At 46.7% G+C, this 14,344-nt stretch overlaps 1 protein-coding gene across 2 annotated transcripts in view; it reads left to right on the top strand.

Annotated features, from left to right (window-relative positions):
- SCNM1 (sodium channel modifier 1) overlaps window positions 1-14,344 on the top strand; it is a 395,472-nt gene that overhangs the window by 298,264 nt on the left and 82,864 nt on the right. For both annotated transcript variants that reach the window (XM_069649879.1, XM_069649878.1), the window contains exon 6: window positions 814-1,034. In XM_069649879.1, coding sequence (XP_069505980.1) covers window positions 814-1,034 — 221 coding nt within the window. The remainder of the gene's footprint in view (window positions 1-813; window positions 1,035-14,344) is intronic.

Raw genomic sequence — 14,344 nt, 5'->3', positions numbered from 1 at the left:
TACAACATCATCAGTGGATGCCGCTTAGACAAGACAAACAGGAAAAAGAACATTCGCTCACCCGACCTTGTCTATATCTCACAACAACTGTGTCCCTGCACTCGCCCATACCCAAACAGTGCCTGCTCGTGCTGATCTGCCAATTGTATGCAAAGTTATAAGTTTGTGTTTTGTATGTTTCTGTATTGTGGAACGGTAACAAAATAAAATAAAAATGTTATTAAAAAAAATATGTAGAGATTAACAAAGATCTGTGTTGATCTTGCATGCATGTTTTCGACTTCCGGTATGGTCCTTTATTCCTTTCGTCCTTAAGTACTCAATACAATTAGTGCTTAAATATATATATAGCCTGTAAAAGCTCAAACTTCAGTCTGCAAAAGAAAACGCAGAAGTTAAATAAATCTCATCCCTTAGCTTATAGGGATCCTTGCCCAAAGCCCAAGTTATTTGGTGCAGTCCTACCCTGTAGTAAATCTTGGTCTAAACCACTGATTGCCTCTGGAATCAGATCCAGGTTAAACTATGGTAAGGGTCTGCGATTGACCTGGGAAGATGTACATGTTATACTCTCAGAAGCTTGCCTTTAATAGGTGTCGAGGTGGCTGCTGTAAAAGACTCAAAGATGAATGTTTGAAGTGGTTTGATGCTTACAGTGAAGTTGATCTAAAATAAAGCCTGGAAGGGGCCCAGGATTGATTTGTGAATAGTGTCCATGTTGGAACTCCGAAAACTGTTTTTCAAACTAAAGGATATGGATGATTTTTGAGTGGGTTCTTGATGGAAAAGACTGAACATTTTTTTTAATTTCAGGGCAGATGGAAGTTGCCTAGGTGTAGTACAACAAGAGTCTTTGTTGGCTGAGTTGACACCCTGGGAGCCCAAACATGCAAACCAATCTGAGAAAAGAGGGGCGACTGCTATAAGAGAGAGGAGTTCTGAACATGCAGCAGAAAAAGAGATGATTTCCAAACACCCAGATACAGAGACCTCATCCATGCAGTCACTTCCTGGAAGGACAGCAGGTTCATCAGGTACAGACAGTTTGGCCTGCGGTAATGCTAAATAAATTGACACACTCAGACTGCCATGCCTGTTTCCATATACAAACGTCACAATTTTATCTAGGTTTCCTAGTGCTTCAGAGCCATTGACTGTCATCTTCCACCCCATACATTTCTATGTGGCATCCTCTCTTTTTGCTTGTTTTGAACTCTGTTCTGACTTTTTGGAAGTATGTAAAGCCTTACTTCTCTTGCCTGCTTTGTCCATTCTTATGTGATAACGTAGTAGTGCCTAAAACTCTGGGTACTGGGATACTATTTATCCCTTTATGAATGTTTGTGTTGTTACATGCACATGTCACCTTACAGTGACAAGTTAGGATACTTTGCATCCTTATATCTTTTTTATATAATAGCACTTTGCTTACTTGTGCGAAGACAAGCTGGTGGCAGCTGGGATAAAAAAAAATGTTTAACCATTTTTGTGAGATGTTTCTTGTGCACTTTTGCATTTATCGTGAATGGCTACTAAAGGTGGTTTGCACCTTTAAGATGGCCGTGCCATGAGGTTTTTTGCTTGTTCTTCAGCCGTATTATTCTTTGGCCTTCTTCCTGCCTTCTCAGGTCAAGAAATGTCTTGCATGGAAAATGTATTTCACCGGATAAGTGATTTCCACGGGCTAAGGGACATTGCCAGAAAGTGTGTTGCTGGGCAATTGTGGTGACCAGTGCCTGTCCACGATTGGATAGCCACTGGCTGTTTGAAATCTGCAAATCCTTTCCATTGGTTGGCTTGCTCCCAGCCTGAATCTTGGATAGGACGACTCCTGCGACTTCAGTAGATCATCGTTGGAACCAAGACTTCTACAAAGACGAACAGCCCTCTGATGACCCGCAGATTACCCTGCAGCTGACTAGCATCTATGCCAGTGTTGTCCCGGTGAAGCCCTGCTCCTCTGTCTTGATCTCAAGAAGAACTTCATTGGTGACTTGACCCGAGGACTGGTGTGAACAACCAGTCTCGAACCCTGCTTGAAGACTGCTGCCTGCTGAGCCTTTGGATGTACCCTGGACCAACCAGTGGACTGAGCAGCACTCTCAAGGGCCCCCTCGATGCAGCCATTGTCATTCCGAGTAGAGCCTTGGAACTTTGCAGATCTTCCACTTAGGGGTGTCACTGTATTAGTTTTATGACGGTACGATAACCTTCTTGCCAAATGACGGTATATCATGGTTATCGCGGTATAGCAGGTGGAGTTAACTAATCTTAACAAATATTTTCTAAAAGGTCATAAATTGTCAGATTTATCATCACAAACAAAACCAGGCACCCAGGGCCAGAATTGGGCTTTTCAACATACTTTCCACTGAAATGCCACCCCTTGCTTCCACCAAACACAAACACACGTGTGGAGAGGAGGAGGATGGGGGGGAAGCCCTGCTGCGACTGGCAAAGCAAACTGAATAGCTTTTCTTAAGTGGTCATTTAGGCTTTTAGCTCCCCCACTGGCTACTGGTGAAGATGAACATGTTGCCATCTTGATAACCTGCATGCCACAGATCAATGGAGGCTGATGGTAGAATACACTTGTGCGCATACACACGCACACAAACACTCTGTCTTTATGTTACAGCCTTTAGTTTACTTACGGGCCAAAAGGTGTTCAGTAATCGCGGACATGTAACCCATTTGGTATGGCAGCAGGGAATACCCACAAAGATGATTGAATTTTGCAGTGTGACTTATTATATGTAAATTCAATAATAGAACCACGGAAATCCTCCATTGTCATATGTTTTGTAAACATCCATTATAAATATATAAACCCCAAAGCCACCAACCCAAAGTAAACCGTTTTCCTTCTTAGCACTGTATGTACTCTTCCTATTGCTAACATTTATTTTGTGTCAGGCACGTGTGGTTTATGGAATGGCATTAAAAACTGCTCCAACTGAAACTACTTTGCAGACGGCACATCCAACAGTGCAAGGCCAAGACTGCACAGCACTTGCTTACTGCAGCCTTTCCAAATCAGATTGAAAAGCACACTTAACGATATAAACAGTATAAACAATGTGACGGTTATTATTGTTCAATTAAGTGGTCCACGGTATCTTTAACGGTATACCGTTATACCGTTACATCCCTACTTCCACTCGCGCCACAGGTTGTTGTGCTGTCGCTGCCCCTGTGTTCGCCATTGTACAATTTCCTGTCACCACCTGACCATGCTGACCTTCGTTGGATCTTAACTTTGTGTGCCTGAGCTGTCCTGAGACTGTCTCTTCTGCAGGAGTCTTAATTTGTCTTTGTGTTAGGGAGTTTTACTAAAGTCCACCTCTGGTAGGACTGTATAAAACCCCCTCTTAGGTTTGGCCTGAACTATCAAAAAGGTTTGGTAGCTATGGTCAAGCAGCCAGACCTATTCTCAGAGGGAAAAGGGCTGTAGGTATGTACAAAGACCCCAGAGCACACTTATGGTCAAGAATAGACTTACACACAGTAGTTTCATAAACATATGGTTATTTATTATAAACACTAAGGTAACTAATGCATGACTAGGAGTTTAGGTAAGTAAACGTTTTCACATATATACAATAAGACATTGTTTGAGCATTACTCAGTTCACTGGTCGACTTTAGATGATAAACCGGTAAGTAAGTAGTCAGAGTAGCATTCAAGTTAGCAAATCAGTTCTTGAACCAACATTCAATAAATTGCAACAAGGATACTGGTAAGTAACGTCTAGGCAGCCTATACTTTAGAAAGTTCAGCCCTATCAGGGATGAGAGTTTCAAAGTCATTTGGGACACTGGGTGACCAGAACCCATGGACTGTAGAACAAAGAAAGGCAGACACTGTCAAAGTTAAAAGTTCAGCATGAGTCTTCATTGCTGCAGGTAGGTAAAATGTTTAGTATAAAGAGGGTGTAGTGAGGTAGACCCCCTGATGGATCGTAGCCCAATGGACCTATGTACTTGGGACTGGGAGAACACTATTGGGCTGTCCATCACAAAGTTTCTCAAGTAGCTCAGGAGGACTACAGATCAACACAGCAGGCACCCAGGTGTGGGACAGTACCTTTTCTGATGAAGAACAAAAATGTCACCGTCGGGTCCCCATGGTGAGGCGACAGCAACTCCTGTTTGGATTATTGGCCTTGAAGGTGAAGAAGGAACTTTGGGCAGAAGCAGAAGGCAGCTTCAACAAATGGGACGCCCAGAAGACCATTTTCACGATACTGGTATGTCTGAAATCGACACAGACTTCGGAGCGACGACAGTTGTCGCATGGCAGATTTCCCTCTGTGTTTCGGTCCCCGACTTGGAAGAGGAGACGTGTCAGAGTGGGAAAGAGTCTGTGTAGGCCCAGAAGAATGCCCACAAGGTTCCAGCCAAAACTACACTTCAGGAGACGATGCACAGCAAAACGGTCCAGGTCCCAGGGTATTGGGAGATTGCATCCCAGAATGCTTGCAGCTCTTCAAGGTACGGCTGAAAATGCAGTTTGTCTCGAGACTGTTTAGGTCTACCAGTCCAAGGGAGGAAGTCATCCGGTCTGGATCTTCCCTGTCGAGCAAAAGAGTATGGCGGAGCAGCATCGGTTAATCAGCAGTCACTGGAGGTGACTACAGACGTCGTCCTTCTTCGGATTCTTCTTTCCATTGGTCGACTCTGCCTTTGTGCTCCAGGACCCTCTCCTTTTATTCACAAAAAAACTATCGGGATTCACCAATCACCATTCAAGCCTTCATGCAAATCTGGGGGCTGGCTTATCCAAAAGGACAGCCAGCCTCCTAGTTCGAAATGGATACAGGCAGACACGCTACAGGACAAAGACCAGGAGAGTTTCTGTCCCCTCCCCCACTTCCTGTCCTTTTAGGCACGCAGAGAGCCATGGCAGGCTTTCACAAGGAAGCCCGCCAATGACAAAAGACCTAGCAGAACTTCCTCGCACATGTAGGTAGAAGGCTCAAGAAAGGATAAATCATCATTAGTTGGTGGAAAATAGTACAGCCACCTTTTTAGGTCAGTGGTGATAGCAGCTTGTGTGTAAAGTTCCCAAAAAGTCGGTATAAATCATCCACTGCCATCAGCCACTCAGATACATTGTGTCCCCTCAGCAATCCACATAAAGTGCGGTGTGCTGATTCCACAATATACAAGTCAGGTAGGATAAAAAGTATCCCCCAGGTAGGATAAACAGTATCCCCCTGTCCTTGGTAATGTTTTTATCACAAGGAAAATAAAAAGGGCAGCTCAAGGAGCTCCCAGCAATAATGCTGAGAAATTGCAGATGCCTTAAAAGTTGGCAGAAAGCATGGCTCCAAAAAGATGCAACCAAAAGGGCTGTAAAAGGTTACCAAACATAGAGGAAAAAACTGAGTGAGTGTGGAAAAAGGTTCCCACTCACTCAGGAGAACTGGTAACAATCCAAGAGTACAGCAAAAATTGCTGGGTGACTCTTCTACCTATCAGTTCTCAGGGTCTTCAACTGGAAGCTGTATGAAATGTGAAAAACGAAAGGGCTTTTCCCACCTTACTCCCCGGGAATCTCCTAATCCCGACCCTGAGGGTGAACTAACGAGGGAGGACTTCCTGGGTGTATGGTCCTCAGCGATTGAGGAGGGAGTGCCTAAAGGTGAGACATGGTACCCCTCCTCCCCTTTCCTGACAGTTTTCTACCCAACATTCCTTCCCTCTTAGTGGGACACTACAACTCCCATAATTCAATTTCCCCACTTAGCTGCAGGACTGGGACGAAGAATAACATGTGTCATGAAGATTACCCATAGGGATCAATTGGCAATGGATTACTATGGGCCTTCTCCATTTTGTATCTTTAATCAGGTCAGGCAGGGCTAGGCAACTACTCCCAGCTGACTCCAATTGACTTTTCCACCAGAGGGTGGAGCACACATGCACACTCTGGGCCAGCTGGAACTAAAGAGAGGATCTGGAGAGCCAAGAAGCAGGAGAGGAGCAGAGGAAGCTGCCTGGAGAGTCCAGAGGAGAAAGGAGTGGCAAAGCGTTGGCCCGGTGTCTGGGAGTGACTGAAGCATGGCTTAGGAGCGGTTTCTCCTGCTGGCCGTGTCCACTGGAGTGCTCATTTTCCCAGGGTCTATGAATAGAAGCCATGGTGTCAGAGGGGCAAGACCCAACGCTGAGAGCAGCGGAAACCAGCAGACGAAAACGCGGCAACCATTGACTTTTGTGAAACCCGGTGCACGTGTGAAAGAAAGCTTTAGAGAAAGCCTTTTGTTACAAATGAAATGAACGGAGTGCGAGTGGCCCTATTGAAGTCCAGAAAGGAAAGGAAGCTATGCAAAAGCTTTGAATGTAAATTGCCATAGCCTAAGGGAGAGAGGCATTATGGGAACTGTAGTTTAGAAGGTGCAAGCAACCCTCGGACAAGAAAAAGACTTTGTAAAACATTGAAAAAATGCTTTCTAAAGTGAAGAGGAGCTGTGTGAAGTTTGAAATAGAAGTGAAAGAGAAAGCCTAACAGGGGGAGCTGCGCAAGAAAGGAAAAGCGAGATAAAATATTTGTGAAAGCTAAGAAAGTGAACGTAAGGGTCTGGGACCCATATGAAAAGCACAAGAGGGCCTAGGACCCACGTCTGAGAATCCAGTGGTCTGGGACCCATAGTGGAACTACACAGTGGCAGGGGCACGACTCAAGTTAAATGTAAGCCAGGTATCAGAGTGAACCCGCACAGGGCTGAGGAGTACTGTGCGTTTTCTGGAAAGTCTCTTATATGAAGATTTGTTAAAAGTGATTGAAAGGTTGAGGAAGGGAACCCCAGTGTGGGACAAGTGATAACCTAGTGAAAGGAACGGAAGAGTGTGATCTTGAAACTTCTTGAAGGAAAGGAAACCAGAACGGCTGTTGAGCCTGTGGAGAAACAAAGCCTCGTCTTAACTAAAGGAACTTTGAACTTTGTTAAAGTAACTTTAAACCGTGAGATGAGGATCAATTGAAACATTGCTAAACTGTTGGGGAAGAAAATCCCCAGTGAAATGAAGATAATTGAATTCCGTTGTGCTGTTATTTGAGAAAGAAACCAATTCAGAACTGTGATGTAATGTGAAATTTAGAAGTCCAGAAAAGATTTTGACGAATAGCAACTTTTTTTTTTCCAAAGATTCTTTTTATTGCTTTTATAAGTACAAACTTTCACCATAGTGTCATGCATGGAGAGTGATGACCGATCTTGTTTATGAACTTAAGAGAAGAAAATAAATAACAGCAAATACAAAAACAAAACATAACAACAGTCCTTAGGTGGGAGGAGGGGCACTGGGCAGGGGGAAAACAAGGAGAATGCTGACTTCACATTATGCTCTGGTTGGGGAGCGGCTTCACCTATGAGATTTAAGTTGGGGATTAGATTCTCCTGTGGTGGAGATTCTTGTGTGATCCTGGGGCCCAGGGGACCCGAGCGACCTTCAGGTCACAGTTCGGTCTCGGGGCCTCTTGGTTTGTGCTTTCTGCCCTCCGGTTGTCTCTTTGGTCCTGCTTGTGCAACCATCGAAGGAATGGGGGTTTCTGCGCCATTCCAGGGAATTGCTGCATGTAGTCCAGGAAGGGAGCCCAGGTGTGATGGAACTTGTTTCTATTGCCAAAACGGAAGGCTGTGATTTTTTCTGCCGCTACTATGTCCCAACACTTGGACCACCACATTGGGATTGCTGGGCCTTCAGGGTTTTTCCATAGCCTTGCTATTGAGATATTCCCAGCTGTGAGTAGATGCGAGCACAGGTCTGCAATACGGCCGGTTAGCAGGAATTGACCTTCGCCCATGGCTCCCAGTAGGACAATCCCTGGGTCCAATGGGATCGAGAGACCTGTGATTAATTTGATTTGTTCCAGTACATTTTTCCAAAACTATGCAGCTTTGGGACATGACCATAGGAGGTGGAGCAGCGTGTCTGTATCCGAGCATTCTCTCCAACATTGTGGAGTTACACTTGTTGGAGGATCTCCGGGGTTCGGTATCACCTGTAGCAACATTTTATTGGCCCTTCTTTGTTGGTTACACATTTTGAGCTTTTGTGCACTCGAGTCAAGATGCGGGCCCACTCATCCGGTTCGGTGTCTCTCTCTATGTCCTTTTCCCATTTCAGCATGTAGGCCTCTTTTTTTGTTTAGATTTGATCTGTCCAGGAGCCTGTATAAGGTGGATATTTTCTCCATGGGGGGTTCGCTCTGAGCATTCGCTCTAGGGCTGTTAATTCTCTGCTTCTGTTTTTCTTTATTGCTTTGTGGGACAGCCAATGTCTGAGTTGCGCATGTTGGAATCTTACAGGCTTCAAAGTTCAGTGGGGCTCTGTTTTCGAGGAAGTCTGCAATGTTCTTCAGCCCACCTTCCTTCCATTTATCAAAGTTGTTTGGTGTGATTCCCGGTGTGAATTCTGGGTTGTCCCAGATCGGGGCGAGGGGACCCACATCGCTTTTGCAGTTCCACTGGCGAGCTGCCTTTTTCCAGCACACCATTGTGTTTCTTGCCGGTGGCAAGGGGCCCGAGTCTGGAGGGTCCCTGGGACTCGCCATGTGTGGAAGCGACACTATTGGGCACTGGCACCAGTCTTCTTGCAGCTTTAACCAGCAGGGTTGGTTTGTGCTAGACTTCCATGCGAAGGGATGCAAGAGCTGCGCCGCGAGGCAGTACCTATCCACGTCCGGGACCCCTAGTCCTACCACCGCCGAGCCCTGAAGCATATAATTAAGGACTGTGCTCCTTCCCTCGCCCCTTTCATCACCGCTTTCATTAACTCATCCTTCCGTACTGCTCAGGTCCCAATGTCACTTAAGGAAGCTTGGGTCCGGCCACTCCATAAAAAACCATCTCTTGACACCCTGGTCCCGGGGAATTACAGACCCATCACCACGGTCTCCTTCCTGCTAAAGATACTGGACAAAGCAGTTTACCTGCAAGTTAAGAAATTCTTGGAAGTCCACCAACTTTTGGGACTATGCCAGTCTGAATTCCGTCCACGGCATGGCACTGAGTCGGCATTACTTGATCTTAAAAACCAAATGGATGACCTAAGGGACATAGGTAAGCTGGCTCTCCTCCTCCATCTAGACCTATGAGCGGCCTTTGACCTGGTTGATCATAAAACACTCATCACCTGTCATCCACAGCCAACTTCTCCCCAAAGTCCTGTCAATTAATATCTTCTTTCCTCAAAGGAAGAGTGATGAAGGTGTTCTCAGACTCCTCGAACGCTAACCCCAGTCCAATCAGTTGTGGTGTTCCACAAGGCTCCTGCATAGCCCCAACTCTCTACAACCTCTTCACGAGACCCCTATTCCAAATCCTTGACGCCATGGGCAACTCATACCAATTATGCAGATGACACCCAGGTGCTCATACCTCAAACCGGTGACTATCCCTCCGACATGAACACCCTCAACCTCATCTATTCTACAATTAAATCATGGATGGCTGAAAACTGGCTCTGTCTCAACAGTGAAAAAACGGAACTCTTGCTAATTGGATCCACAGCAACGCTGGGCAAATTGGACAAGCAATACTGTTCATTCACAATAGACAACATACCTATCACGGTGTCTCAAGCAATCAAAACACTGGGCGTATACCTTGAACCTAGCCTGTCCATGGAAAGGCAGGTTAATGCCAACGCGTCCTCAGCAGCCTATCATTCCAAAACGAATCAATGCAGTCAGGCCATTCCTATCACAAGACAACTGCCTCACTATTGCAAGGGCCATCATTGGATCTAGGCTTGACTATTGTAATTACCTTTTTGTTGGAACATCCCAAAAAAATCTGGCTAAACTCCAGCTGGCACAGAACAACGCCCTCAGGGCTGCAACTGGTATCTCACGTAGGGATCATATCTCTGGTATCAGAAGACAAGTGCACTGGGTTCCTGTCAAAGAAAGGATCTTCTTTAAAACACTGGCTCTCACACAGACGTGTCTTCATGGACTAGCCTCCCCCCCCCCCCTATCTAGCTCAAAGGATCATCAGACAAACTGCCTCTAGACCGTTCAGGACTGCCTACGCCAATCGCATCATTGTCCCTCCCACATGTAGAGTGTGAGCCGGTGGCTCCAGCTTCCCAACCATGGCAGCGACATACTGGAACACCATCCCAGCCCAAATCAGACTGATTGAATCTCATGCAGCCTTCCGTAAGGCACTAAAAACCAGCCTCCTTGTCCGACAGCCTCCCTTTCTAACCTGTTCGTGCCCTTGAACTCTGTTGTTCTCATACCATGTACTTACAAAATGTAACCTGTGCTGGGTCTACAGACTCTTTGTAACTAAGCAATTGTTTCTAACTGGGGCCACTCACCTGTAACCCCGAAGCAAGCCTGCTTTCATCTTCTTACAGCGCCTCGTTGCCCCAGGGTTGTAGTGCGCTTTACAAATCCAAATAAATAATCTGCCTCGGTATCCGTAGTTTCTTTCCTTCCCAAACGTATTTCAGGACGCTTGCCTGTAGCTTCTGGATGGCCTTCTTCTGGATTGTTACCGGGAGTGCTAGGCAATAGTAGATCAGTCTGGGGATTAGATTCATCTTCAATGCGGTTATTCTACCGAACCATATTTCTTGTTTCTGCCAACGTGCCAAGTCGTTCCTCAGCTCTTTGAACAGTGGGGGAAGTTTACTTTGCATATTCATTCGGTGTTGCATGGGATCTGGACTCCCAAGTAATTGTTTTGTGATTTCGTCCATGGGATCGGGTAATTGGCTGCTAGCAATTGCTTGATCTTTCTCGTCATGTTGATGCCCATTGCTGTTGATTTTGTGAAGTTTACCCTAAATGCCGAAGCCTCCTTGAATGCTTCTAGCTCTTTCCACACTGCCTTCATGGATGCTTCTGCTCGTGTAACCATCAGTAGGAAGTCGTCAGCGTATAGGGCTGCTTTGTAGGATTCCCCTTTGACTTACAGCCCGTGTATTGACGGTTTGTGGCGGACTCTGCTGGGGAATGGTTCCATTTGGGTGCCTCCCGTTATATATATTTTTTCTCTAATCTGGCGCCGTTTATTCAGAGTTTCGTGCAGGGTTTTTGAAAGTTAGGGAATGTCGAATTCACAAAATTCTGTCCGAATCCATAATGCTGCAGGGTTTCTCTTATGTAGCCCCAGTCTAACATGTCAAAGGCTTTGTGCGCATCGAGTGATAGTACTGCTAGTTCCGACCCCATCCTGTTCGCTGAATCAATTAGGTTTATGCTTCGCCTAATATTGTCCTGTGTGCTGCGTCCCGGGATGAAGCCCGTTTGGTCTCGGTATATGATGCCTGGAAGGATTTGCGCCAGTCTGCCCGCTAGGATTTTCGCAAACACTTTGGTGTCGTTGTTTAACAGTGTGATGGGTCTGCATGATGACCATTGGTCCAGACTTTTCCCCGGCTTCGGAATTAGGACCGTCAGATACTCTTCCATCGATGGGGTGGTGGATCCCGTAGACAGAAATGAGTTGTAGAGGATTGCCAATTGGGGGGCCAGAATGTGGGCACATTTCTTGTAGAATTGGGTTGTCAACCCATCTAGGCCTGGGTCCCTGTTTTTCAGGCAACGAATGGTGTCCCCTACCTCCTTTGTTGTGATTGGGCGTTCCACGGATTCCAGTTGGGGATGTGGTGGACTTTTTTGGGCAGTTGCTAAGTATTGCAGCTGTGCAGTCTTATCCATTGGGTTGCCAGTCATGATTTTCTTGTGGTATTCCGTCATTAGCTTTAGTTTCTCCGAGTTTGTGTGGCACGTCTTGCTGTTCTGGTCTAATAGGCTCTGAATGTTGTTCCGCAGGTGCAGTTTCTTCAGTTTTTGTACCAGTAGGCGGTTTGCCTTATTGCTGTTTAAGTAATAAAACTGCTTGGTATACGCCAGGCCTCTGGCTGAACTGTCCGCTAGATACATTTCCAATCCTGCTTTCGCTCTTTTGAGTTCTCTACCTGTTGTTGTAGTTTTGCGTCTTTTGAAGATAATCTCCAGCTACGTGACCTTTTCCTCCAATTTAGCTTGCTGCAGTTGGTTTTGTTGTCTGTGCTTCGCCGTGCAGTTGATCGCCACCCCTCTGATTACTGGCATCATGGCGTCCTAGATGATCGTCGTTGAGGTATTGTCGTGTTCTCCTTGAAATAATTAGTTAGGGCTTCTGCTAGTTCTGTGCTTGTTGCGACGCCCACCAGAATCTGGTCTGGCAGCTTCCAGTGTTTTTGCAAGGGATCTGGCAAGCCCTGCACTCGCAGGCGCATAGTGACTGGCGTATGGTCTGATATGGCTCTATGTCCTATATGTATTTTCTCCACGCATGGGAAGAGCACGGCGGATGCCAGAAGCAGGTCGATCCTTGAGTACCCTTTGTGGACATGCAAGAAGAATGTGTAATCACGTGCACCCTTGTTGGATAGCCTCCAGACGTCGATGGTCTCTGTTTCCCGTAGGAATTCTGCCATACTCGGTGCTTTAGCGAAGTCTTCTCTGGTTGGGGGTAGCGTTTTGTCCAGATTCGGATCCGGGGTTAAGTTAAAGTCACCACCGATTAGTAAGCGACCCTTGGAAAAGGCTGCAATGGTTGGTAGGATGTTGCGGAGGAAGCGGTCTTGTGAGCTGTTTGGACAGTAGATGCTAGGGTGATGGGCAGTTCCACCAGGAGTCCTTTCAGTAGGAGATCTCTCCCCTCTGGGTCTGTTTTGATTGTGACTTGTGTTAGTGGATCATCGTGGCTAAGGAGTAAGGCCACCCCTCTTTTATTTTGGCCTGCTGATGCAAAGTAGCGCTTCAGTTAACGCTGATCCGCCGCCAGGAGGTGGGTCTTTTGTAGGCAGATGATGTCTGCTGCAGGCTGGGCAAGCCTGCGTTCTACCTACTTCCTTTTAACTGGGACGTTTAGGCCTTGTACGTTCCATGTTGTCATGGTGAGTTCTTTGTCATGGGTGGTCACTTGAGTTTTATCTGGTTGCTTTGAGTATTGTTCCCCAGAGTTCCTGTGGGCCAACCCATGCTGTCTTGTTTCGCAGGCTGAGCTGCGTCCTGATGGTAGGGTTGCCTTGCGTCGTGAGTTGCTTTTCTTTTAGGTCATGCCCTCTATTGAGTGCTTCCCCCTCTCCCCATGCCGTCTCCCCCTCGAATTCCCACCACCCCCACAACCCCCGCTCAGTAACAAAACAGGTTTTCCAGTCCAGCCTTCAACCAACTAGCCAACGCAACCAACTCAGATAGAGGCGACCGCGCCTCTTAAAGTGTGGTAACACTTGGAGGTTGATTAATTTGTGTTTCACAGGTTTTCTTAGCTGCATCGTTCGCTGCGGGGGGGCCTGGTTACTCCCTGCCCTTGGGATCTGTATTGGGGAGTTGAGACCTCTAGGCCTTAAAGCGACTTCTAGCATGGAGGTTTCATTGTGAAGCGTGCTATTTCTTATTCAGGTCTCATTAGCTGCACCGCTCCCCAGTGGACCTAGCTTGTAGTGGCCTGGGGCACCCCCGGAATTTGGAAAGGCGGAGGCTCCCTCATTAGCGGTTATTGTTCTTTTTATGCTTGGAATGGGGGGGGTGGCCTCTCACTCTTTGTCGGCCCTCCACCCGGCACCAGAATCATAGGGATTCATTCTGCACGCCTTTCGTGGTGGAAGCACCTTTGTCGAGTTCGTCCTCCTCAGCCTCTGGGTTCATAAAGCTCTCTGCTTCCCTTGGGGACAGGATGTGCCGGGGTCTGCCTTCCCATACGAAAGTTAAAGCAGTGGGAAAACTGCATCTGTATATGATCTTCCTCTCTGTCATTCTGTCATGGGTTTCAAAGCTTTTCTCTTTGCCAGCGTGACCGTTGCCAAGTCTTGGTACAGGGATATCGCAGCATCTATGAATTGTATGCGGGCCGACAGTTCCTGGCTTCCCGCATTATTTCTTCCTTAACTTTATAAAAGTGAACTCTTGCCAGTACGTCTGCTGAAGTGGTGGTGCTTTGCTTCAGTCTTGTTCTGTGCACTCTATCGAGTTCTAGTGGGGTTTCGTCGGGGAGAGTCAGGATAAAGCGGAAGATGTCATTCAGATAAGCCCCCAGCTCCTCCTCAGAGATTGATGACTGGATTTCCCCGCAGGAGGATGTTGTTGCGTTGCACCTAGAGCGATTCTCTGCATCCTCCTGTTTGGCTTCAAGTGCATCACATCTGGCTTCGAGCGCTGCGATCCAATCCGCTCCCTCCTCAATTTTGAAGTTTTGTTCATAGTGCGGTTTCGATTTCCACTGTTCTGGATTCTTGCTTATCCAGGGTTGAGATCTTGCTCATTACCTCTTCAGTCCCCTTCTGGTATTCCTTGGTGATAGTTCATGGAGATCTGATTTTGGGAATGCTTG

This window comes from Ambystoma mexicanum, chromosome 1p (genome assembly GCF_040938575.1).
Source record: "Ambystoma mexicanum isolate Mex_15411 chromosome 1p, UKY_AmexF1_1, whole genome shotgun sequence".
NCBI lineage: Eukaryota > Metazoa > Chordata > Amphibia > Caudata > Ambystomatidae > Ambystoma > Ambystoma mexicanum.
Note: the sequence above shows the minus strand (reverse complement) of the source record. Positions and strands in the feature narration are given on the sequence as shown.